The sequence below is a fragment of the Trichogramma pretiosum genome, unplaced genomic scaffold (assembly GCF_000599845.2).
Source record: "Trichogramma pretiosum strain Unisexual culture from Peru unplaced genomic scaffold, Tpre_2.0 scaffold32, whole genome shotgun sequence".
Classification (NCBI taxonomy): domain Eukaryota; kingdom Metazoa; phylum Arthropoda; class Insecta; order Hymenoptera; family Trichogrammatidae; genus Trichogramma; species Trichogramma pretiosum.
The window spans coordinates 384,931-409,773 of record NW_019641641.1 but is presented as its reverse complement, the minus strand read 5'-3'; the positions used below and the strand labels follow the sequence as shown (position 1 = coordinate 409,773).

Below are 24,843 nucleotides of genomic sequence, written 5' to 3'. Positions count from 1 at the left end.
GCGCCTCCTTATAGCGTACTAAATTGAATCTAAGATAACATTCTCCCACTACTGGGTAAAACGGCGGAGGTAAAGAACGAACTGCCCCGAGTCTCGTTGCCGACGTCTAGGTACCGGAATCGCTGCGCCATTCGACCGACGTCTTGGTGCGCGTGCGAAGAAAACGAGCGAGCGAGCGAGAATTAAGAAGTAAAAGAGAGCACCGCTAGTGCAGCAGCCAAAAAATATCAAGGATTCGGCTACTGCTCTGTGCTGTTTCTCTCTTGTTGAGGCTGGATTATCAACAGAGATTTGTATAAGCTTGTTACCAGTCTCAGAGCGCACGAGCACCAAAGTGATAGTTATTTAGCGAATTTATCTGTCCAAAAAGCTCTGCTGTTCAATCAGAAGCTCTTCGAAACTAGTGTCAAGTGGCGGACGCTGGAACTATTACAAATACGAATTACTTCGATATCGCCGCAACGAGACAGTTTTCAATCGAAAGCTGAAATCAATACGAATTTTACGACGAAAGCTATTAAAAGCTGAAACGACTTCATTCAAAAATTTGCTGTACTGGAGAGCAAAAGTTTTTAAATAGTGTTTTATAATTTATTTAACTTCTAAAAAAGTGCTTGTGCGTGTTTGGATATCTTGCCCATATCCTGAAGATATCCTACAAAATCGCGCGTGCGCGCGACGAAATAGCAAAACAAGTTTAATAAGTTTAAATCAACTATCGAAGCTGAAAAGAAGAACAGTTTACAAGCTGGAGTTGTTGAAAAATAGCTAACAAAATGAGACGTCAGCAGTCATGGGACATGCAAAAGCAAGAGTACTCGCAAGAGTGCACGGAGACTCAGGTCACCCGACAGCAAATCACTCAACAGAGAGGTCAGTCCTAAATGAAATTTTTTTGTGTAGTACCAATAAATGGGTTAAAAAAAAACTAATCAAAAGAAATAAAACAATTATCTATACATGTCTTGAGGAATTTAAGGCAGCGTAAAATATAGTAGTAACGTGAACAACCGTAGCCATGTTGTCATCGCGTCTGCTATTAATAAATCTTGAACTGGGTTAAAATATTTTTTTCGACTTGTGCTTTAAGGAAATTCTCGGCTAAAATCGGCGAGCAAGCTGCGACGTTAATCGTAGCTTTCAAATTTTCAATGTAATTTGATATCGTGTATGAGTTTATATGTATATTATAAATAATTATTTGGTTACGTGGAACGCCGAGTTATTTTTATAATGTGATGAGTATTTTATTTATAAATCTAAAAATACAGGGCTCCCTTACGTTTGTAAAAAGTCTTTCGAAAAAAGTTAGTAAATTATTAACAAATCTTCATTTCCCAGCTAGTACGTGCATAAAATCAAAAGATTCGTTAATTTTATTAAATTTCACACTTAAAAATAAATGAATGAATAAAACTCTAGGAGTAATAAAAAATACAGTAAGCACTAATACTACTTCGTACTGCTATACTATGCTCTAACGTAATTTACGTTATGAATATTACTATGATCAACCGTGCGTGCGAAGTGCATGTAGTGAGCAAAGAACTGTTAATCGTACATAGCATGCTGGCTCAGAGCCGTTTTTGACCATACTGTCTGTTTATATTCTATAATGAATCAACATCCATCAAATATACCGCATATATGGATATATTATACTTTAGTTCACGCTTCAGTAAGAAACAGATAAAACGAGCATGTTACGTGTGAATAAAAAGAGTAAAACGCGTACATACCTAAATGCATATACTCCTTCAGGTAAACACCAATGAGCCATACCACAAAACAAAATTTTTTAATCGTCAAAAATTATTTGTGAATCATGATAAAACAGAATTGCTTTTACGAAATTTTATATCTAGAAAAAAAAATTTTATTAATTAACCTATTAGGTACATTTTTTTTATTCAAATCTAGGCAATTCTTAAATGAACTTTCATCTTTCATTTATCAATTAAATAATTTAACTTTAGGATACCACAGTATGTAAAAATGGAATGTAATGACTTGCCAAGAGTTATGTATACTGTGATATATAGTATCAAGCTAACGATACTCGCAGAAAATCATTACTTTTTCTATACGATTAATCACCTTATATACATATATGAATAAATGAACAAATACATTTCTACAACGAATGATTCTAAATTACTATTCTATTTTTGAGAGAGCTCTCAGCGGTGTCGTGCTAAATTTAGAGTCTAGCGCGCGTACTAAAATTCTTTGCTTCTGACTTGTCTGAATGGTATACACAGCGTATATATGTTTATTTTTACTAATATTTTTCAACCATAAGAATTTTTGCCAATCATAATAATGCATTGATATAAATAATGTGTTTTCCACATGTTCTATTTTTAATGTTATTGAATGAATTATTAATCAATTTTTGAAACAAATTAAATCCTTTGAAACAACTTTTTATACTTTAATTCCCCTTAATATGTTAAGAAACTTAAATTTATAAGTATTTATAAAAATCGTTGTTCAAAATTTACATTTTAAACACATTAACATAGATCCTAACTTCCATTTTCTAAAAGGCTGCGTCAATGCCTTATTTTATATTTTCGAAGCACCCCTATAATTTTTATACTTTCATTTAAATTTGCAAGTAAATTTTTCCATCTCTAAGTTTTACTACATTGCTGTAAATTTTATAAAAACAAATTTTCAAGAAACTTGTCCAATTCTATAATTGGGAATAAATTGTAATTTGGTAATCATGAAATAGAGTCACTAGTAGGTAGAAAATTCAACTAGTTCTAATGAAGAAAAATTATGAAGTTTAAAATCAGATAGAAAAAACATTATAATTATCATTACTTTTAATATTATTACACAAATAAGAAGTTTTGGTACATAATTATTTTTCCAAAATAATTTATTTTACTTTGCACTAATGTAAATCAATCTATCCTTATTTTAATTTAGAATATTGATCAAGAGTTATTTTTACGTATAATTATTCTTCTTGCAACAGAATAATAAATTACAGTTAGTCTTTTAATCATCTAAAATGTATAAATGGATTTCTAATATACTAACCCATAATGCTATAAAAATCACGTAAATATTAATATTTTATGATGTTTGCATTATTAGTTATTGTTCAGACTAAATTAAAAATAGCAGTCAAACTTTTTTGGATAATGTTTTAAACTAACATGGGAAAATGCCGTAATATTTGGATACTTTATAAGCTTCAAAATTATCAGTACATAAATGAATAAAAAAAAAATTATTCGAAAGGTGTTCGTTAAAATTGCAGCTTATTCTACTCACAATTGAAAATACATCTGAAGACAAACTTGATAAATAATTGTGCGAAAATTTCGTAGGATGGCACTGCACAAGAATACGAGTAAATATTTTTATAATTTTTTAGGACATTTTTTAATTCGAAAATGACGTTCTCGCCTAGCGAATAGTAAAATGAACATTTGAAAAGGCGGTAGCTACGGGGTTTTTAATTTTTAGGTTTAAATAAACTAAAAAAAGTGAGGTGCCATGTAGCTTGGTATATAAGGGCCACCCTGATATTTAATTATATGAAATTCGAATTACTCAAACGTCCATCAAAATTTTGAAATAAAATTATGAAGTATATAATCATTAAAAATATAATTAAGAAAAACCATTAATTTATGGTTTACCTAGTTATACAAGCTTTTTACACTTATAAGTATACACCATCAAGTAGATCTTTAGCGTTTTAATATTTTAATTATAAAATAAAGCATTTAATTATAAGATAAAGCATTCTGAAATTAAAATTTGATAATATTTTTATAAAAGTTATGTACAATATTTTAGTAGACATTAGTTAAATAGATGAATTTTATTGGGACATACTTCATATTCTATTTTAAATATGGCGTCTTGAACTTTTATTGATTTTGCAAAAAGTATAGTAAAAAGGGTAATTTAAGATACAAATAATTTTCAATAAAGTTTATTTAGAAAATGTTGAATACTTATTTACGTAACTGAATCAAATTTGAAAAGACTCATCAATATGATTTACATTCAGCCTTTACTATATTATAATATTGCGATATTTATTTAATTTTTCTTTATCTTTTCAGTTCAAGGGGAAATGATCGTGCAAACCACACCTACAATACCAGCGTAAGTATTATAATGAATATACGAAGTGTTACCGTTTTTACCATTTAAATCTATATTCCAAAAATAGATTGATGTCTTTGTATAATTATATTTTATATCATCCAAAGAAATTTTAGTTTCTCAGGTAGACCAGGGGATCCATCACCACCAGTTTTTGAGCAAATTTTCAGGAATGCTCGATTTGCTCAAGGAGGCAATGCCATTTTTGAAGGTCGTGTGAAAGGAAATCCAAAGCCTGAAGTATCATGGACTCATAAGGGTGCACCATTGTACGAAACACAAAAAGTACATATGTCATATGATGAGAGAACAGGCAATGTAAAACTGCAAATTAATCAGATTGGACCCGGAGATGAAGGGGAATATACATGTCATGCAAAAAATCAATATGGTTGGTCAAACATGCAATACTATATTTTTATAATAATTTTATTTATCTAGAAATCAACTGTGATAATTCTATTTTGTACAACTATTTTTTATGATAACATTGTTACATGAAAAATGAATACTTTGATTTCAATTTATTTCAAGCTACCTAAATGCTAGTTGCTACCTAGAAAGAGTATTAAATTATTATCCAAAAAACCAAATGTACATGATGAGTAATTATATCAATAAGATATTTTTTCAAAATAAAAAGGTTTTCGCTCACAAGATGAAAAATAATTAAGTTCAAACTATTAGTAAAATTCGATTCAAAGTATTTTTTCTCGATCATATGCTATACATTTTTTTGTACACGATAATATTTATATTGAGATAGACATTCAAAATAATAAATTTATTTTTTCTGAATTATTTTAAAACCAGATGTTGTACAAATTTCATCAGGCTTTTTAATTTTCCAAAAGTATTATTACGTATATCTTTGTAGAACTACAATATCTTAATGAAGATTATTGAAATAATTATTCCAATTTAATAATTAATTATTTTACATTTTTTCAAATTGGTGTGAATATAAATTAACGTCTTTTTATATTTAAGATTATATAAAATGCTAAACAATTGAATACTTTTTTAGGAGAAGGAATTTGTTCCGTTTATATTCAACCGGAAGGTTTTAATCAAGTACCTCAACCAAGTTATAAAAAGGAGGTTCACTCATACCAACAATATTCTATTGGTAATGGTAGCGGCTCCCATGCTATTGAAGATTTTAAGGTATAAAAAATATTTTCTTAAAAAATTAGAATTAATAATTTTAATTGAAATTAAACACACATATAATATACTTTTAAATATTTTTTAAACCTGCGCTATTTTCTAGGTTGATACATTTGAATATAGAATTCTACGTGAAGCAGAGTATCGTGAGTCTATTACCCGTAGATTTGTTGGAGAAACAGACACAAAAATTACTACTGTAGTCGATCGTAGTCTTGGACCCGCTTCTCCATCACAAATTATTCAAAAACCTCGAAGTTCAAAGCTTACTGAAGGTTCTGACGCTGTTTTTATGGCAAAAATTTCAGGAAATCCAAAACCCAGAGTAAGTTTTGTATTTGTCAAGGAGTGATAACGGAAATAAAAATTGCAAAAGATTACAAAAGGGTTGCTTAAAATTTCGATTGAAATTTTTTTTAAAGCTACGTCATATCGACTTTTGGAATATTTTAAGTCATCTATAAGATTTAAAATATAATTTTTAAAAAGCTTAAAGAAACATTTCAATTTTAAAAATTGCTAACGAATTATAAATACTTAATTCTAGTATTCTGAGTTGAAAAATAAATTAAGTCTTCAAAATAAATTTAAGAAAAAATTATAAAAAAAATAATTACAACCTTAACTCCCAGAGACTACTAAAAGAGATCAAACTCAAATTACTTGATATTGATTATTCATATAATTTTCAAAGTAGCCACGCGAAAGTCTGAAAGAAAAACAAAACGAAGACATTATCTTAGATTTATAGAAAAATATTTAGTGGGAATCTAAAAAAATGTTTTGAGTCTCTGTATTTTAGCTTCTGTATTTCATTAAAAGATAATTTTCAATTATTTATATCTACTTAATAGAATGTAAAATTTTTTGTGATATGCGTATGTATATTTTTTTTATGATCTTTGTGCCTTGAAACTGTATAAAAATATGTTTTCTATTCCATGGTTCAGGTGCACTCAGAGTGCTATCTTTTTTATCTAAAAAACTAAATTAGTATTTTATAAATGGCAGCTTTTATAGAGTTTTCTTTTCCTAAATACTTAAAAGTATCTCAAAAAAAAAAAAAATTATTTTTATTACTTATTTAAATATGATTTTTTTCAAATGTAACAGTTTTAATAAAAACTTTTAAAACTAAACTCTTAATTTTCCTAGTATTTGAGTTAGCTAAGTATCAGTAAGATTTGTTTTTACTGTAAAGCTTAAGATATTAACTGCAATACAATTTGGGCCATATCACAGTTTTTTTATCTGAAAAATCATAAATTTCATGAATTCTTGTGTTTAAATAATTTTTTTAATTGCACTAGTAGTATTAATTAAATTATTCTATTTGCAGATAACATGGTTTAAAGACGGGCAACGTTTACGAGACTCACAACATATTGAAACCTTTTATTCAAATCAGCAAGCTCATCTAAAGATCCATGGTATATCTCCTAAAGATACTGGACATTATTCTTTACTTACTGAAAATCCTCAAGGATGTTCAATTAGCTCAGCATATCTAGCAGTTGAGGCAAATGATCAGATTGACTCTGTGCCAACCCAGTCTACACAAACAACGACTGAAACTATGAAATGTTTTCACTCTGAAACTCAAGGATCAGATTATTCTAACACTGAAAGCGGTAAAATATTGGCTCCAAATTTTATTCGCACTGCTGGTGATCGAGATGTGACTGAGGGAAAAATGACAAGGTAAATATACAATACAATAAAATTAAAATTTTAATTTTGTAACAAAGAATACAAGTTAAATATAAAAAAAAGAAAATATATAAAAATCATAAAAATAATAATAAATATAATAAATATAAATAAACATAATTATAAAAAATATCATTTAGACGTATTAATTTTTCGATAAAAATAAAAAAATTATTTTTAGATTCGACTGCCGCGTTACCGGTCGGCCGTATCCAGAAGTTACGTGGTACATAAATGGTTATCCTGTAACCAATGATACTACGCATAAAATTCTAGTGAATGAAACAGGCAGTCATTCACTTATGATAACGAGTGTTAACAAATCAGATAATGGCGTCGTTGTGTGTATTGCTAAGAATAAAGCCGGTGAGACATCTTTTCAATGCAATTTGAATGTGATTGAAAAAGAACAACTAGTGGCACCGAAATTTGTTGAGCGATTTACTACAGCTACAGTAAAAGAGGGTGAACCTGTAACTTTTACTGCTCGAGCAGTGGCATCACCTGCACCGAGAATCACTTGGCAGAAAGTTTGTAGAATATTTTTCGATAGTAATATTCATTTTGCGAAATCATATTTTCTTAACAAAAATATTCATACTTTGATAGGATGGAGTATCGATAACATCTGGTCCAAACATTCGTATTTCTACGGATGCTAATGGCTCATCAACTTTAGATATTTTTCAAGCTAAATTCAATGATGCTGCATGGTATCAGTGTTCCGCTCAAAATATGGCTGGAACAACAGCTACTCGTGCTCGTTTATTCATTGAAACTAAAAAACCTCCAGCTCCTGAACCTCCTAAGCGTCTGAATTTACCGAGACCAACAAGAGTCATTGAACCAGAGTAAGTTTTGTGTTGAATGATATTATTGTTCTATTTTAATTAGTATCGAATTAATTGATGCCATTTTTGTTACAGACCTATACCAAGTCCTGAAATTATTAATTTGAAACATGTAGAGCGGCCAAAACCACATTTACCTCCTCATGAAGAAGATCGGGTGTATTCTCCTCCAAGATTTATTGTACCATTAAGAGATTTTCAAATTACAGAAGGTGGCCGGGTTCACTTTGAAGCTAGAATAGAACCTGTTGGTGACCCTACAATGAGAGTAGAATGGTTTTTAAATGGAAAAATTTTATATGCTAGTAAGTAGTCTTTTAAAATTTCATGTTAAAAAACTATATAAATAAATATAATTATAAATACAAATCTTATAAACCCACTCATCATTTTAGGTTCTCGAGTAACTACAGTTTTCAGATTCGGATTTATAGCTCTAGACTTAATCAGTATAATCAAAGAAGACAGCGGGGAGTACACATGTCGTGTAATAAGCTCAACCGGAGCAGCAGAATCTCGAGCTAGTCTGAACGTTATTCGTAAGTAAAAATATAAGTTCGTTCAAACAAAATAACTATAATTTAGACATCTAGTTTTAAACTCATTTTTAAGTAATAACACTTTTTAAAATCATTTTTTAACCAACATTTAGTTTATAACTGATTTAATAATTCTAGTTATTAATCTGTTCGAAAAATTCTTTCAATCTGATATCTTTTTCTTAGCACGAGCTACCATTGAGCAAACGAGCCAACATCCTGAAAGTCTTCGTTACATAGAACAATTAGAAGATTACAGCAAGTACCAAAAACAAGAAATCATTGATGAAACCTCTCTACAGCGGCCAGTTTTCATCCGACCACTCCAAGATCTTGGTGAATTACCAGAAGGAAGAAATGCACATTTTGAAGCGCAACTAACTCCAGTAAGCGATCCAACGATGAAAGTGGAGTGGTACAAAGATGGAAGATCAATTACAGCTAGTGAGTAATTTGGAAATTTTCTGACTAAAAATGGCAATGATTATTTTAAGAATACTATTTTACATACACTGAAATAAATTTAGGGGTAGATGCAGCAAAAAAAAATTTGTTGAATAAGCAAAATAATTTTTAAAAATATAACAGCAAAATATAGCTGGGTCAAAATAATACTTTTTTACAAAACCGTGCGCACGTATATCACCGATCTTGACGCGCTTTTGGTATGTTATAGTACATGGTAAAAAGGTCCCAAAAAAAAATTTTTAGACCCCCTCCCCCCTCCTACCCCCCACTTCCGGTATAAACGTCCATTTTCGATCTATATTTTTTCTGAGGACATGAAGCAAGTAAAAAATCTGAAAAAATTCATAAAAATACTTTTCCACAATCCAAACAACCTTGAATTTTTTCAGATTTTTTGAGTGCTTCAGGCCTTCAGATAAAATCATTGAAAATTTCAAAAATCGAGATACGGCGGTATGAGCCGATGTAGTACTCGGAAATTTTTTCAGTTATTTTTCGCATTAAAAAACATAACCTCAATTTTTTTCAGATTTTTTCAGATTACCTAACGCACCTTTTGAAGCCAAAAACCGATTTTTTTGACGAAAATAATTTTTTTAGGACAGTACGGAGCCTCGAAAAATCTGAAAAAAATTTTTTCTTGTTTTTTTCATCAAAATACGTAATCTCAAATTTTTTCAGATTTTTTAATTGAAGGCGATAGCTTCTAGGGCCGAAAAATGCTATTTTTAACAAAAAATGGTTCCTAGAACCCGATGGTTCCGGTGAAAAAATTTGAAAATATTTTTTTTGAATTCCTTGTCAAATTTTAATAAATTTTGACCGTTTCAAAAGTTCGATTGAAGCTTCCTAGCTCATTTTAGAGCAGGACAAAGATTAGTGCAAAATATCTGAAGACGTTTCTGAAGACATTAAGGAATGATAAAACTCGTTTGATGCTCTAAAATGAGCTAGGAAGCTTCAATCGAACTTTTGAAACGGTCAAAATTTATTAAAATTTGACAAGGAATTCAAAAAAAATATTTTCAAATTTTTTCACCGGAACCATCGGGTTCTAGGAACCATTTTTTGTTAAAAATAGCATTTTTCGGCCCTAGAAGCTATCGCCTTCAATTAAAAAATCTGAAAAAATTTGAGATTACGTATTTTGATGAAAAAAACAAGAAAAAATTTTTTTCAGATTTTTCGAGGCTCCGTACTGTCCTAAAAAAATTATTTTCGTCAAAAAAATCGGTTTTTGGCTTCAAAAGGTGCGTTAGGTAATCTGAAAAAATCTGAAAAAAATTGAGGTTATGTTTTTTAATGCGAAAAATAACTGAAAAAATTTCCGAGTACTACATCGGCTCATACCGCCGTATCTCGATTTTTGAAATTTTCAATGATTTTATCTGAAGGCCTGAAGCACTCAAAAAATCTGAAAAAATTCAAGGTTGTTTGGATTGTGGAAAAGTATTTTTATGAATTTTTTCAGATTTTTTACTTGCTTCATGTCCTCAGAAAAAATATAGATCGAAAATGGACGTTTATACCGGAAGTGGGGGGTAGGAGGGGGGAGGGGGTCTAAAAATTTTTTTTTGAGACCTTTTTACCATGTACTATAACATACCAAAAGCGCGTCAAGATCGGTGATATACGTGCGCACGGTTTTGTAAAAAAGTATTATTTTGACCCAGCTCAATAATTTTGCTCTTACAACAAAATATATTTGCTGATCAAAAAAAAATTTTATTCAGGTTCTAGGATTACAAGCATCTTCAACTTCGGATACGTCTCACTCAATATAATGCACCTACGGAGTGAAGATGCTGGATCTTACACTGTAAGAGCTTTTAACCGCTTAGGAGAGGCAATCAGTTCTGCATCTTTAAGAGTATTTGGTAATATTATAATTCAATAAAAATCATTTAACAAGTGATACAAATTAATTATCATTATAATTTTTATTTTATTAAAAATGTTAGCCCGTACTGATGTTACTGCGGATCTCGGAATTCCCGAGCAACAAAGATACATTGAGGCTGCCGAAGAGTTAGAAGCTTATCAGCAAAACGTTCACAAGAAATATGTCCAAGAGCCATTAGAAAAATTCATTCCACCGGTATTTAAAGGCCCTATCAAAGACCAATTGAATATTAGAGAGGGTGGTTTTGCACATTATGAAGCTCAACTCGAACCAGTTGGAGATTCTTCACTTCAAGTAGAGTGGCTAAAAGATGGTCGTCCGGTCGAAGCTAGTTCACGCATAACGACATTCTTCAATTTTGGATATGTTGCTCTCACAATTAAATATGTTACTATACGCGATGCTGGTATTTATACGTGTCGTGCATATAGTCGTGCAGGAGAAGCACATACTTCAGCTCAAATGAGTGTAATTACTAAAAATGATATTATCTACGATAGCCAACATCCGAGTGGATTACAGCAAATACAAAATTTAGAAGATTCTTCTCGATACGTTCGAAAAATTGAAGAAGAACAGCAGATAAATCAAGCACCGAAATTTTTAGGGCCATTAAAAGGTACCAATAAGATTGTCGAAGGTCAAAGGGCTCATTTTGAAGCTCGTGTTGAGCCTCAGAATGATTTAAATCTTCAAATTGAATGGTACCACAATGGTAAAGCTATTACGGCTGCTAATAGAATTCAAACTTATCACGATTTTGGTTATGTTGCTATTGATATTCTCCAAGTTCGAACAGAAGATGCTGGTACATATACTGTGGTAGCAAAAAATAATTTAGGTGACGCGAAATTATCTTCCATGATGGTGGTTGAAAGTAAGTAACAAATTGAAAAAAAATCAAATTTTAAACGAACTATTCAAAATTTATTAATAATTTTCAATTTTAATTTAGCTCGATCTAGTATTGATACTAGTACAATGCATCATGGAACTTATGAAAAAACTCAGCGTTTAGAAGAATCCAAATTCGAAGAACCAAGATACTTTATTGAAGAAATTTCAAAGTCAAAGCCCATATTTACTCAACTTTTGAGTGATCAGCCACCAGTAAGCGAAGGTAAAAATATTCATTTAGAATGTCGTTTGGAACCAATGGGTGATCCGACCATGCGCGTTGAATGGTTCCAAAATGGTAGACCAATAGCAGTTGGTTCAAGGTTTAGAACTTATTATGATTTTGGATATATAGCCCTTGATATAATCCATGCGAATGCTATTGATTCGGGAGAATACACTGTCCGAGCTACAAATCATTTAGGATCAGCTCATACATCTGCCTGTGTTAGAGTCATCGGTCGGTCAGACATAGAAACTGAAACGCAACATGAACAAGCACTTGAGCAAATACAAATGTTAGAAGATTCATCGCGATACAGAAAAACGCAGCAAGAAGAAATCACAGTTCAGCAAGCACCACAATTTACTCGACCACTTCACAATATCGAAACTGTTGAGTTAACGAACGTACATTTAGAATGTCGAGTACAACCCGTCGGAGATGTTTCGATGAGGGTTGATTGGTTTGTCAACGGAAGACCAGTGAAGACTGGTCATCGTTTCAGACCTTCTTATGAATTTGATTATGTAGCACTTGATATTCTAGGAGTTTATCCTGACGATTCCGGGGTCTATACTTGTCAAGCTCGCAATCAACTTGGAGAAGCCGTTACTTCGTGCTCAGTACGAGTACATGCTAAAAAAGATTTGATTCTTGACACTCAACACCCAGAAGGTCTTGAGAGAATTCAATATTTGGAAGATGCATCTAAATATAAGAGACATGAATTTGTTGATGAAGTTGTTAATATCAAACCAAAATTCGTTACTCATCCAAAAAATCAAGAGAATCTAAGAGAAGGTCAACATGCTCATTTTGAGTGTAAATTAGAGCCAGTCACTGATTCCAATTTGAAAGTAGAATGGTACAAAAATGGACGTCCAGTTACTGTTGGTAAATATAATTTGTTTATCGATTTATCAATTAAATATTATTGTTATTATTATTGTTATTATTATTATTTAAATAACTTTAAAAAATGCATCAAATATTATTCTAGGGCATAGATTCCGACCGATTCATGATTTTGGATACGTAGCACTAGACGTGATTGATCTCATTGCTGAAGATTCCGGCATATATACTTGTAGAGCTGTTAATCTTGTTGGAAGTGACGAAGTGTGTTGTAATCTCAGTTGTAGATCTACAGCACAAATCCTCACTGATACTCAAAATGAAACAGGTCTAGAACAAATACATTATCTTGAAGACAAATCGAAATTCAATCGTCGAGAAGATATTGAAGAAACAACAACTCAAGCTCCAATATTTACGACTTCTTTAAACGATGTTGAGATTAAAGAAGGTCAACGAGCACATTTTGAGTGTAGATTAATTCCAGTATCTGATTCAACGATGTCAGTAGAATGGTTCCATAACAACGCTCCGGTTAAATCAGGTTCACGTTTTATTGAAACCAACAGTTTTGGATTCGTTGCCTTGGACATAATGTATGCGTATCCAGAAGACGCTGGAACATACACTTGCCGGGCTAAAAATGCAATCGGTGAAGCAATTACGTCAGCAAGTGCGCTTGTGCATTGTAAGAGATTCTTTAAATAACTCTAAACTTGAAAATTTATAAGAATGATATTATATAAAAATAAACTTTATTTTCAGCAAAAAAATCAATTTACTTAGAAACTCAAAACGAAGAAGCTTTACAAAAAGTTCGCCAATTAGAAGATCATTCAAGATATCAACGTAAAACTGTACAAGAAGAAATTATAACTCAAGCACCACTTTTTACAATGCCAATAAAAGATTTGCAAGTAGCTGAAAATCAGGCTGCTCATTTTGAAGCTCGAGTAATTCCTGTCGGTGATTCTAAACTTCAAGTTCAATGGTTAAGAAATGGAGTGCCAATTTCAGCATGTAAGTATAAAACTACAAATACACAACTAGACTCTTTATGGAAATTATATTTGCATTAAAATCGTGCAATAAAACGAAGTCTCTTTGATTTTCTGTATAATTACATTACTTTAATGAATGTTATTCTATTATTTTTTTTATTCATTTTTAGCGAATCGTGTTACAACAATGCATGATTTTGGATACGTGGCTCTAAACATGAAGTATGTCAATCCTGAAGATGCTGGCACGTACACTTGTCGAGCGGTAAATGATTTAGGAGAAGCAGTTACTTCAGCCACATTATTTGTACAATGTAAGTTCAATATGAAATAGTACTTGACATAGTAAATAAGTTAGTTAAAGATGAGGGTGCATCAATGAATGGAAACTTTGATCCAAAAGCTTTTGTATTTTTTCAGCTAAAGCTGCACTGCAATTCGAATCTCAGCATGAAGGAGTTATGACTAAACTTCAAGCTCTTGAAAGTTCAAACAAATATCAAAGACGAGAAGAAGAAGAAGTAACAGTTATTGAAAAACCCAAGTTCACTGTCCAATTAAATGGTCCGAAGAATTTGATCGAAGGTCAAAGCGCCCATTACGAGTGTCGAATAGAGCCTTACCCAGATTCTAATTTGAAAGTTGAATGGTTCCATAATGGTAAACCATTATCAACTGGCCATAGATATAGAACTGCATATGATTTTGGTTTTGCGTCGCTTGATATATTGTCCGTTTACGCAGAAGATTCAGGCATCTATACTTGTAAGGCTACCAATAAACTTGGTCAGACACAAAGTATTATTGAACTTAATGTTAAATGTGAGTTTGAAAGGTTATTTTAACATTTTAAAAGTATTTTAATAATATTTTATTACTGAACAATTATTTGAATTTTTTTCAGCGCGAGCATCTATAATTCACGAAACTCAACATGAAGGAGCTTTAAAAAAAATACAATATTTAGAAGATGATTCACGTTATAGGCGAAACGACAAAGAAGATGTAATAATAGCTGAAAAACCCAAATTTGGAAGACCATTGAAAAACATAGAACATCTAACAGAAGGAAAAAGTGCCCATTTAGAAGCAACTTTAACACCAGTGAATGATCCGACTATGACTGTGGAATGGTTTAGAGATGGAAGGCCAATACCTCAAGGACACAAAATAAAAACTATATATGATTTTGGATATGTGGCTCTAGATGTTTTGTATGCTTATCCAGAAGACTCTGGAACTTACATGTGTAAGGCTAGAAATGCTCTGGGAGAAGCCGTTACAACTTGTGTTATAACTGTTGATTGTGTGTATTTCAAAAATCGAATAACAAAATATTTATAAAGTGACCCTTTCCGATTAATTTATCGAGATATTTTCTTTTAGCTAAACAAGGATTGTATCTTGATACACTTGATGCTCAGCGCCTTGAAAAGATTCGTGAATTGGAAACGGTAGAAATCAAGCAAGAGGCAGAGAAAGAAATAGTTTATCAAAAACCAGTTTTCTTGATTCCTTTAAGTAATCTCGATTTAAAAGAAGCCGAGCATGCTCATTTGGAAACTCGACTTGAACCAATCAATGACGCTAATTTGAAAATTGAATGGTATTTAAAAATTTTATTTAATTTGAGGTGATGCCGAGGGTATTTCATTGATTTTTTAAAAGACTACAAGGATGCCTGAAAAGAATCAATAGGCTTAGAAGTAAATTTGAAAAATATGTAAATAAGATAAATTATTAACATCTATTACCTTTTTGACATAATTACGTGAATTCTGGCATTGCCTCACAAACTCCATTTTTTTAAAAGATATATGTTTAAAAAATTATATTTTAGGTTTGTAAACGGAAAACCAGTGAAAACTGGTCATCGTTTCCGAACAACGCATGATTTCGGATATGTGGCTCTCGATATTCTTTATAGCTATGCCGAAGATTCTGGTACTTACATGTGTAAGGCTACAAACTTAGCTGGAGAAGCTGTTAATACTTGCACTATCAAAGTTGGATGTAAGTTAAATTAATTAATTGTCTTTAATAGTCATAGTTCATTTTTGTTTACTATTACTATTTCATATTATATTGCTACTCCAATAATATTTTAAAAGTTAATTTCTTATCTTATATAATATTTCAGCTCATCGAAGTCTCGTTCTTGATACACAACATCCCGATGGACTTGAAAAAATTAGAGAACTAGAAGCTCAAGGTAGACCAGCAAAATTAGAAATTGAAGAACTTCCCGTATTTCCTCCAAGATTCCTTACAGAGCTAAGAGTAAGATTGAATTGACGAATAAATAAATTAATATAAATGAAATCTGAAACGACCAAGAATACATAATTTATTTAAATTTTGTAGGGTACGACTAATGTATTTGAAGGACAAACCGCTCACTTCGAATGCCAGGTTGAACCACTTCATGATGCTAACTTGCGAATTGAATTTTTCCACAACGATAAGCCATTGCCATCAGCATCTAGGTTCCATGTTACATTTGACTTCGGATACGTTGCTCTTGACATCAATCACACAGTACCTGAAGATGCAGGAAAATATTCTGTCCGCGCTATTAACAGTCTTGGGCAATGTATATCTTCTATTGACCTGAAAGTTGAAGCAAAAGACAGTATAATTACTGAATCTCAAAGACCCGAAGGATTAGATAAGATTCGTGAACTTGAATCTCAACAACCATGGAAAAAATCTGATATTCCAGAACAGAAAACTACTCAAAGACCAGTTTTTACTCAACCTTTGCAAAATATTGATAACATTCCGGAAAATCAGACTGCTCACTTTGAGTGTAGATTAATTCCCGTTGGAGATTCGACTATGAAAGTAGAATGGTACAGAAACGAAAAGCCAATTGAAATGAGTATGTATTTTAATTTATTTTACATCCATTAATATAAAACTTTTTGTTCATCAAATCTATGTTTTTAATTTTATATAGGCTCAAGAATATCAAAAGTTCATGATTTTGGATATGTAGCTCTAGATATTTCTCATGTTCGTGAAGAAGATGAAGGAGTTTATATGTGCAAAGCTGTTAATGCTTTGGGAGAGGCTGTCACAACTGCTTCAATGAAAATTCTATGTAAATACTAAAATTAATATTAATTCGGAACTGATTGATAGAAGGGAACTAAATTTTTATTGAATCTTTTTAGCTAAAGCGACCATTCAGCTAGGTACTCAACATCCAGAAGCTCAATTAAAAATTGCCATGTTAGAAGCTGATAAAACTCCGAAACGAGTTGAGGAACCTGAAAAATTATTTGACAAACCTATATTTACGCAACTTCTTACGGGTCCGAGTGAATTAGTAGAAGGGCAACTAGCTCGCTATGAATGCAGAGTGGTTCCAGTTGGTGATGCTAACCTACGTTTCGAATGGTACATCAACGGTCTTGAACTTCAAATTGGTAAGTACATGCCTTTTTTCATTATGAGCTAAATTTATTAAAATAAATTTTGTTAATATCTAAAAACATTTTAGGATCTCGGTATCATGTCAATCATGATTTTGGATATGTTACACTTGATATCATGAAAGTCATTCCAGAAGATTCTGGTGTATACACATGCAAAGCAATCAACAAAGCAGGTGAAGCAGTATCGTCTATTTCACTGAAAGTAAAAGCTCGATCAGCAATAGCAGATGAAGCTCTTCAACCAGAAGCATGGCAAAAAATACAACTGAAAGAAGCCGAAATGAATAAAGTGCCAAACATGTTTATCGATACTACACCTCAACAGGCTCCAGTTTTCACAACACATCTCAAAAACTATGATAATTTAGTTGAAGGTCAACATGTTTATTTAGAAGCCCAAGTCGAACCGCGAGCTGATCCAAATCTTCGTGTCGAATGGTATAAAAATGGTGTTGCTTTACAAACGGGGACACGTCTTCGCAGCACATTCGATTTCGGATTAGTCTCTTTATCCATTAATGGTCTTCGATCGGATGATTCAGCTATATATACGTGTAAAGCGACAAATTTACTAGGGGAAGCTGTATCAACATGTTCTCTTAAAATTGCTGACAGACACTGGCTCTACGGCGATACTTTACATCCTGACGCTCTTCCAAAAATAAGTGCTCTTGAGCAACCAGCTGAAATCTCCTCTGAAAAACCAGAGCCAATCTACGAAGAACCTATATTTATTAGTCATTTAAATAATGTGGAATGTACTGAAGGTGATAATGTTCACTTTGAATGTACAGTTGAACCATCCAAAGATCCAACAATGAAAATTGAATGGTTCCTCAATGGAAAACCTTTGCCACACGGTGCTAGGTTCAAATCAACATACGATTTTGGTTACCTTTCTTTAGATTTAATGAATGCGTACGAAGAAGATTCTGGAATAATCACAGTTAAAGCAACAAATTCAAAAGGTTCATCTCAAACTTCAGGCAGTCTTAAATGCACTAGTAAACAGAGCATTTATTTGCAAACTCAACATCCTCAAGGTGAGGCTGGATTTGAAAAAGTGAAGGAAGTAGACGAAGCTTTTGCATCTAAAGGTACAAAGCAAATTAGTCAAATTGAGAAAGAATATCCTAAACCTGTTTGGACAACTCAACTTCGGGAAGAAACAAAATTAGATGAAACTGAAACACTTCATTTAGAGGGAATCGTTGAACCAAAAGATGATCCTAATTTAAAAATAGAATGGTACTTTAATGGAAAACTTTTACAACATGGTTCACGTTTTAAAACAACCTGTGATTTTGGTTTCGTAACGTTTGATTTAAGCGAAGCTTATGATAGAGATTCAGGAATCTACACTTGCAAAGCATATAATAAGGCAGGAGAAGCTTTCACTTCATCAGCACTTTATTGCACATCGAGAGATAACATTATTGAGTTATCTCAACATCCAAAAGGTAAAGAAGGACTTGAAGCTATACAAGATTTAGAAGAATCATTGAGAAAACAAACCAAAGCTACAGTTGAGAGCGATGACGGCAAAGCTCCGGTTTTCGTATCCAAATCCGAAGATATTTCAAATCTGTCAGAGGGAGAGCTTGCTCATTTTGAAGGAACTCTTATTCCTATTGGAGATCAAACTATGAAAGTTGAATGGTTTTTCAACGGCAAACCCGTTGAAGCAAGCCATCGTATACGTACTGTATACGCTTTCGGAACTGTAGTTCTTGAAGTTTTGGGTACTAAAATTGAAGATTCTGGTATTTATTCTTGTAAAGCAACAAACAAGTGGGGTACCTCCGAAATACATTTGAATCTAGAATGCGTAGATAAATCACAAGGTCAAAAGCCACGGTTTACCACTCAAATTCAGTCTCTACATGGTTTAAAAGATAATCAATCAGCTCACTTTGAATGTACTTTAGTACCAACTGGAGATCCAAGTATGGTAGTTGAGTGGTTCCACAATGGGCAACCATTACGTCATTCTTCTCGTTACAAAATGTTATCAGATTTTGGATTTGTTGTAATGGACATAGCTGGTGTAATGTCACACGATTCTGGTGAGTATGTTTGCAAAGCAAGTAACAAATATGGAGAAGATTATACCAAGGCAACTTTACAATGTTTTGGAAAGAGTGGAGTTTATTCAGATAGCTTGCAACCAGATGCTCTTGCTAAAATAAGAGAACTTGAAACTTACACAGGAGATCAACAAGCTATATCCCCAATTACAATTAGCCAACCTCCAAAGTTCATTTCCCAGATAAATGATATTTCAAAATTAGTTGAAGGACAATCAGCTCATTTTGAGGCAAAATTAACTCCGATTACTGATCCAGATCTAAAAGTTGAATGGTTTTGCAATGGTAAGAAGTTACCGCACGGACATCGGTATCGTACTTTCCATGATTTTGGTATAGTTATTTTGGACATATTATATTGTTACGAAGAAAATTCAGGAGAATATGAATGCGTTGCAACGAATAAACAAGGTCGTGACTCTACAAAAGCAACGCTTAGATGCTTGTCTAAAGCCAATTTGATTCTTGAATCGCAATTACCTAAGAGTATGGAAGGAGGTCTTCAGAAAATTCAAAATCTAGAAGATTCGTTAATCAAAACAAACGATGAGAATGTTATGGAAACTAAAGGAACAGCTCCAGTTTTCACAAGTCCATTGAGTAATTTAGATGGACTGCGAGAAGGAGAGAGTGCACATTTTGAAGCGCGTTTGACTCCAACTAATGATACGAAATTGAAGGTCGAATGGTTCTGGAATGGAAAACCATTGAAAACTGGTACTCGTTTCCGTACTTTCTGTGACTTTGGTTTTGTGGTTCTTGAAATATCCCCTATATACCCAGAAGATTCTGGAGAATACAGTTGTCGAGCAATAAATGATTATGGAGAAGCTGTAACAACTTGCTCAATGAAATGTACAGGAAAACGTAGCATAATATTAGAGTCCCAACTTCCCAAAGGAATGGAAGGTACGATCGATAAAATTGCTGAATTGGAAGGACTTGGAATAGAATCTGTACAAATGATATTTGATGACGATACTGGAAAACCACCAGAATTTATCACAACACCATCTGATTTAAGTCTTTCAGAAAATTCTTTGGCTCACTTTGAATGTAGATTACAACCAGTTAATGATTCTAGCATGAGAGTTGAATGGTTCCACAATGGAAAACCACTTCTAGCAGGTTCTCGAGTTAAAACTATTTATGATTTTGGATTTGTCATTTTGGAAGTTGCTAATTGTTATCAAAGAGATTCGGGTCTTTACACTTGCAAAGCCATTAATAGTCACGGAGAAGCGACTGTATCATGTAAACTTCAGGTTCGCGGAAGACAAGGAATTATATTAGAACCTCAATTACCAAATAATTTTAAAACTGGTACAGAGAGTATTCAAAAACTTGAAGAACTTCTGTATAAAAAAGATGAAATCTTATCAGAAGAAGAAAAGCCAAATCCTCCCAAATTCATTGTAGAGTTAAAAGATATAGAAGTTATGGAAGGTGAATCTAGTCATTTTGATTGTCGTGTTGAACCTGTTGGAGACTCTACAATGCGAATTGATTGGTACCATAATGGTAGACCTTTCGCAACCGGATCAAGAGTTCATCAAATCAATGATTTTGGATTCATTTCCTTAGACTTATCTTATACATACGCGAGAGATAGTGGAGAATATGTTTGCAGAGCTACAAATAGATGGGGCACTGCTACATCAAAAGCCACAATTATTTGTACATGTAAGTATTATAAAATATTCTATACTGCAGTAATTTATTTTGTTTTCTAAAAAAAATCCATAATATTTTTTACAGCTAAAAAGTCTATTGATTTTGATTCACAATTACCATCAGGATTGAGTGGAGAAAAATTAAAAGAATTAGAGAAAGGTCCTACAACGGTGGCTCCACAACCGGAAAAACCTCGTCAACCTCCAAGATTTATTACGCAAATAAAATCTGCAACTGTCGAAGAAAATGAAAACGTTCGTTTTGAATGTCAAGTAGAACCCAGAGATGATTCTAATTTACGTATAGAGTGGTATAGAAATGGAAAACTCATTCCCGCAGGCCATAGATATCGTACAACTTATGATATGGGCTTTGTATCAATGGATATTTTATATGTTTATCCTGAAGATTCTGGAACTTATGTGTGTAAAGCTATAAATGATTTAGGTGAAGATTCAACTCAAGCTTCAGTTTCTTGCAAAAGTGAGTAAAATTTTTATTATCTTAACATTCATAAATGATAGGATGTAATTATTTTTTATTTTTGATTATTATTTTAGCTCTTCCAAGTATCATTCTTCAGAATCAAGTTCCAAAAGGAATGAAAAAGTCGGAAGCATTAATGCAAATGGAAGCGACAATAAAAAAATATACGTCAGAAGTACATCTTACAGAAGAAGACTTATACGATGCTGAGAAAAAGCAACCACCTCGTTTTGTCACACAAATAAAAGACGAGGTAGATCTCGTGGAAATGAATAGTAGCAAATTTGAATGTCAACTAGCCCCTGTTGGAGATCCAAATATGAAAGTTGAATGGTTTTTGAATGGAAAGCCTTTGCCACATAAGAATAGATTCACTCCAATTTATGACTTTGGTTATGTTGCAATGAATTTTGGATGGGTATATCCCGAAGATAGCGGCGAATATTTATGTAGGGCTACAAATCTTTATGGGTCGGATGAAACAAAAGCAATTATCAAAACGATCGGAAAACCGGGAATAATTTATGATTCCCAACTTCCAAAAGGTATGAAGAGTATCGAAAAAATACGTGAAATGGAGGCATCGTGGCAAGTGTAAGCATAATTTGAATTATATAGTATGAAAATCATATAATTGCTTATTACAATAGCTAAATATATGAACATAAAATTTTTGTCTTAGTACTGCCGAAGAAGTAACCGAAACAGAAAAAGTACGAGCAGCTCCTACATTCGTTAGCAAGCCTGAAGCAGTGACAGTGGAAGAAGGAGATTTGTCAAGATTCTGTTGTAGAGTAACTGGTTATCCAAAACCACGAGTTATTTGGAACATTAACGGCCATACAGTAGTAAATGTAAGGATGATTGATTATTTTTCAAATGCTTATTTTATGTTATAGTATAGATGTTTCTAGGCATTAATAAATTGATTGATCAATTTTTATAAATTGAATTTTTTATATTAGGGCTCCCGCTATAAGTTAACATATGATGGCATGTACCACATGGACATACCAAAAACAAGGCAATATGACAATGGCAAAATTGAAGTTATAGCTAGAAATTCTTTGGGAGAAACTCGAACTGAAACTACACTTACAGTAAAACCTCGTAGTGATGACTATCGAGGAGTTCTCAAATCATCACCTAGACGTAAGTAAATTTAATATTAACGTAAAAAATAATCTAAATTGAGCTTATACTCAAATTATACAAGTACTCAAAACTTGTGTAAGATTGAAGTTTACATCGATCGAAAAACAATATATACATCGTAACAAGCGCGGATAGACAAAAAAATCAAATTCATGTGGTTATTCTAAACACAAAAAAACTGTGAATGAACATTTTATACCTTAAATTACACAAATTTCACTGAAAACACTACAAAGTCCTAGAATTCCATAATACCATCCGTTTTCCTTTAAAAATAGCAGCATTGATAATTTGCTCAAGAAAAAGAATTTGGTTTATAATCATAAAATTGTAAATAAGGATGAGCTATATCTTGTCCTAAATAATATTTTATGACAAGTGGATAAACAGATCTTGGTGGAAATTTTCCAGGTATGATTTTTGCAAAAACCATCATTTTTTTGCATCATTGATATGAAAATATCCAATGTGAACGATTTTTTCCTCTTAATTAATTTTATTACAACCTTAAGAAATGTTTTCGTGTTTTCATCTTGTTTGATATTTTTGAAAATTTATTTGGATGAAAACAAAAAAACTGGTACAGTACCAGAAACATGTTGAAATTAAAAAAAAAACGAGTTTAATGATTTTCTAATCCCATAAAATTTTTGTTTGTTACCAATGTACATATTTTACGATGATAAAATATGACTATGAAATAATACAAAGCATCCCCCAATGAAAATATACTTGTAATTAAATAATATTAATTCCTCCGATACATTCCAATTTTTATAATTTAATGAACAAATTTGTAGAATTTTTATATCAATTTAATTGAATAATTTTAGTATTTTCGAAAAATTGAGTGTCATTATTATAATAAATCTGCGTTGTAATTTTTTATTTTGATGTACGACGTAATAATTTATGAATTCAAAAATTATAAAAAATTAATTTCCAAATTAATGTAAAAAATTTACGCCTACGATGAACCTCGCATGAATTGTTCAAAATTTGTTTATGCGTTACCCTTTTACATTATTTAACTATATATTTCTATCAATCATATTAATAATTAATTTTTTTTTATCTCCAGCTTGGTATGATTATGATCTTATTCAGCATCAAAGTGATAAAAAAGAAACTGAATTGGAAAAAGTTTTCGATGAAAGATCTCAGAATACTACTCAAACTACTGCGGTTACCACAGAGCACTTGCGCCAGAAAATGGTGGACAAACCCGTGCCCGAATGGCAAAAAACGGTAAAATCTAAAAAGAATGAAGATTATTACAATAAATTAATGAACCTCGAAGAAGAACAAATACTCAAAGAATCAAGGCTAAGAGAAACGTCTCATCAATTTGCAATACCAGGAGAAAAAATTATAAATAATTCTGTTGCTAAAGGAATGGCTCAAAAGTATCAAGAAACTTTGTAAGTTTAATTCAGTTCTTTGATTTTTCAGCGCTTTTTTATATAAATTAATTTTTCATAAATAATTAAAATTTACAGAGAATCTCAATCTCATGATGCATCGCAATCATCAAAGGTTTTGAATAAGTTTACCACTCAAGTAGATATTGATTCTCAAAAGCACGAAGGACCAAAACATTATCCTGGGCCGTCAGAGTCAGCTGTTCATGGTCGAGAAGTTCATGTAGCAAAACAAAAGCAAACTCAAAAGGAAGTAAGAGATGATATGGAAATTACACGAAAAATTACAGCAACAGAAACTACCGAAGTAGAACATAAGGCTAAAACTCAAGAAAGAGTCGTACATGGTCCCGTCAAGCCCTCCAAACCACCAGTTTTTACTAAAAAAATTCAACCTTGTCGGGCGTTTGAACAGGAGCAAGCTAAATTTGAAGTTGAATTCGATGGCGATCCTATGCCTACCATAAAATGGTATCGTGAAGATTTTCCTATAACAAATTCATCTGACTTACGAATCTCAACATTTGGAACGAAATCTATATTAATAGTTCAGCAAGTGTTCATGGAAGATTCTGGCGTTTTTTCTGTAATTGCTGAAAATAGAGGCGGGAGAGCTAAATGTAGCGCAAATCTTGTTGTAGAAGAAAAACGCAGACCTGGACGTACTGGTGTAGTTCCTCCTAGTTTTATTACTACAATTCAAAATGTGGTTGTTAAGAATGGTCAATTAGCTAGATTTGATGCTAAAGTAACCGGTACTAAACCAATTGATGTTTATTGGTTAAAGGTAAAAAATATAACTTTTCATCATAGTCCATACATATAA

The 24,843-nt window shown here is 32.1% G+C and overlaps 1 protein-coding gene across 13 annotated transcripts in view; it reads left to right on the top strand.

Moving 5' to 3' along the window:
• The first annotated feature begins 221 nt into the window (after positions 1-221).
• LOC106652560 (titin) overlaps positions 222-24,843 on the top strand; it is an 81,085-nt gene continuing 56,463 nt past the window's right edge. For 11 of the 13 annotated variants that reach the window (XM_023459734.1, XM_023459731.1, XM_023459735.1 and 8 more), the window contains exons 1-32: positions 777-873; positions 4,095-4,137; positions 4,254-4,528; positions 5,165-5,304; positions 5,411-5,632; positions 6,647-7,008; positions 7,199-7,547; positions 7,627-7,868; positions 7,944-8,173; positions 8,264-8,407; positions 8,594-8,851; positions 10,609-10,752; positions 10,837-11,655; positions 11,734-12,792; positions 12,899-13,441; positions 13,519-13,773; positions 13,925-14,068; positions 14,175-14,576; positions 14,659-15,060; positions 15,141-15,360; positions 15,595-15,767; positions 15,895-16,034; positions 16,119-16,635; positions 16,714-16,857; positions 16,931-17,185; positions 17,260-20,964; positions 21,040-21,438; positions 21,516-22,035; positions 22,124-22,295; positions 22,407-22,593; positions 23,678-24,017; positions 24,096-24,804. In XM_023459734.1, the coding sequence (XP_023315502.1) occupies positions 777-873; positions 4,095-4,137; positions 4,254-4,528; positions 5,165-5,304; positions 5,411-5,632; positions 6,647-7,008; positions 7,199-7,547; positions 7,627-7,868; positions 7,944-8,173; positions 8,264-8,407; positions 8,594-8,851; positions 10,609-10,752; positions 10,837-11,655; positions 11,734-12,792; positions 12,899-13,441; positions 13,519-13,773; positions 13,925-14,068; positions 14,175-14,576; positions 14,659-15,060; positions 15,141-15,360; positions 15,595-15,767; positions 15,895-16,034; positions 16,119-16,635; positions 16,714-16,857; positions 16,931-17,185; positions 17,260-20,964; positions 21,040-21,438; positions 21,516-22,035; positions 22,124-22,295; positions 22,407-22,593; positions 23,678-24,017; positions 24,096-24,804 (13,611 nt within the window). Of the gene's footprint in view, positions 874-4,094; positions 4,138-4,253; positions 4,529-5,164; positions 5,305-5,410; positions 5,633-6,646; positions 7,009-7,198; positions 7,548-7,626; positions 7,869-7,943; positions 8,174-8,263; positions 8,408-8,593; positions 8,852-10,608; positions 10,753-10,836; positions 11,656-11,733; positions 12,793-12,898; positions 13,442-13,518; positions 13,774-13,924; positions 14,069-14,174; positions 14,577-14,658; positions 15,061-15,140; positions 15,361-15,594; positions 15,768-15,894; positions 16,035-16,118; positions 16,636-16,713; positions 16,858-16,930; positions 17,186-17,259; positions 20,965-21,039; positions 21,439-21,515; positions 22,036-22,123; positions 22,296-22,406; positions 22,594-23,677; positions 24,018-24,095; positions 24,805-24,843 lie in introns of all 13 variants that reach the window. The other 2 variants (XM_023459727.1, XM_023459737.1) reach the window with 2 other exon arrangements.